The sequence below is a fragment of the Aplysia californica genome, unplaced genomic scaffold (genome assembly GCF_000002075.1).
Source record: "Aplysia californica isolate F4 #8 unplaced genomic scaffold, AplCal3.0 scaffold00270, whole genome shotgun sequence".
Taxonomy (NCBI): Eukaryota; Metazoa; Mollusca; class Gastropoda; order Aplysiida; family Aplysiidae; genus Aplysia; species Aplysia californica.
In genome coordinates this window covers 91964-94120 of record NW_004797540.1, presented here as the reverse complement: position 1 = coordinate 94120, position 2157 = coordinate 91964, and the positions used below count along the sequence as shown (strand labels likewise).

The 2157-nt window shown below is 38.2% G+C and overlaps 1 protein-coding gene across 1 annotated transcript in view; it reads right to left on the bottom strand.

Moving 5' to 3' along the window:
* Positions 1-497: 497 nt before the first annotated feature.
* Positions 498-2157, bottom strand: part of LOC106012129 — a gene marked incomplete in the record, with an annotated part of 5273 nt that continues 3613 nt past the window's right edge. Inside the window, 2 exon segments of the mRNA XM_013084056.2 lie at positions 498-1185; positions 1831-1910. Coding sequence (XP_012939510.1) covers positions 1019-1185; positions 1831-1910 — 247 coding nt within the window.

Below are 2157 nucleotides of genomic sequence, written 5' to 3'. Positions count from 1 at the left end.
ATTTATTCTATGAAATGATAACAGACATGTTTAACTTGATGAAAACGGCTTCAGTTTTAAATCTACAAATTTGATGGGTGTCTTTTCGGACAATATCTCCATTCATGGATCGCGAGAAGAAACTCATTTTGTCAACACGCCTCACATTAGTTTATTTATAAACGCAACATGTTCTTATTTGAACAATCCTATCATCAATTTCAACATTCAACAGAATAATACAGTTGGAATTCAGACAATATTTGTCTACAAATCATTTCATATCACAGCATTCTCTCTCAAACATAGGTAATATGTGTGTGTGTGTGTGTGTGTGTGTGTGTGTGTGTGTGTGTGTGTGTGTGTGTGTGTGTTGTGTGTGTGTGTGTGTGTCTCTCTCTCTCTGCCTCCCTCCCTCTCTCTCTCTCTCTCTCTCTCTCTCTCTCTCTCTCTCTCTCTCTCTCTCTCTCTCTCTCTCTCTCTCTCTCTCTCTCTCTCTCTCTCTCTCTCTCTCTCCCTCTCCCTCTCTCTCTCCCTCTCTCTCTCTCTCTCTCTCTCTCTCTCTCTCTCTCTCTCTCTCTCTCTCCCCCTCCCTTGTAGCAGTGGACCATACACATACTTACAAAATAACAATCTAAACCTTTGCATGAGCAAATAAAATAGTAGAAGGGTTTCGTGAAAAAATACACACACTATATGCCCAACTTTCAAATCAAAACATTTTTAGAACAATTTGTTTGCCATAAAACTTATTGCTTGTCTTCCCTCTTGGTTGTTCTAGAAATGGGTGGTTATCAAAAACAAAAAAAATGGAACTTAGTTTTAGTAAGAGTTTGATGGCACTCGCAACACAATAAGTTCATATAGATCTAAGTGCCGAAGATCAGATGTGTTACAAGAGAGTAACAAACACAAAAAAAAGAAGGAGGAGAGATAAGAACAATGGATGTTTGATAGGAAAGAAGGAGGCAAACCACACCAGAGCACCCGCCAACCTCCCACAGTTACAACAACTTTAGACAAAAGAGAGCCCACTCAATCACGACAGCACCAACACCGCCACAGCGACAAAGACTAAGCCTAAGACAGGGCCTGGCGTCACGGAACTGCCAAAAACATTGGGGTCGAACTCAAAGCAGTCAGCACTGTCCACCACGTCAAAGTTCTGAGCTTCGCAAAAAGCTGTCCCATTGGAGTATTCTTCACCTGGGGATATAATAATACAAAATAAAAAATAATCATCATCATCATCATAATAACGTTGACCATAGCAATAATAATAATAATAATAATAATAATAAAAATAGTAGTAGTAGTAGTAGTAGTAGGAATAATAATAACAGTCATAATAATAATGATCTTGTCAGTATGTTAGTGTTTTAGCGCCTATAAAAGGCCACTTGCACTGTATGTTTCCCAGGAAGTTGAGGTTGTTTCAGAATGTTCTCAGGTCTGCTCGGGTAATAGTTATAGAATGTGAAGTGCATAGAGCTTGCTGTTGAGCGGGGACTTGCGCTATACAAATGCTATCTATTATTATCATTATGACTAGCACTTGTGCTCTCGTACCAGCTTTCTATGGAGAAAACTGTTCGCTCTATTCTTTGCCTCATGGCAATTAATAATAATAATAAATAATAAATGACATTCATATAGCGCTCAACCCCGATTAAAGTACACAGGCTCTGAGCACTTTACAATACAGTACAACGTACAGCAGTAACATAAAACTTTGTGTTCTGACTCAAAAAACCAACTTCAAATATTCATTTTATTATTAATTGAAAAACAAAAACAGAAATGACTTCAGCTGACATTTGAATGAATCAAAAATTAGCGACATTAACTTACCTATCAAAGTTTTCTGAAAACCGGCCGTCTTACATTCCTCGTACATAGCGTCACAATAGTCCGGGCACACCATCACTTTTCTGACCACGCAAGAAAAGAGAGATAAAGGTTAGGATCAAACAGAGGGGGTGAAAGAAGATTAAAAACCAAAACAAAAAAAATATTAGTGTAACAAACAAAAGAAGAATGAGCTGTTTTAGTATTGTTTTAGTAAGGGAGATGAAGACTATAGATGTTTGGTAGGAAAAAAGGAGCGAAACACACCAGAGTACCCGCCAACCACCAACTTTGATTACTCAATCAGACACTCTGCAACAACAACCTCAC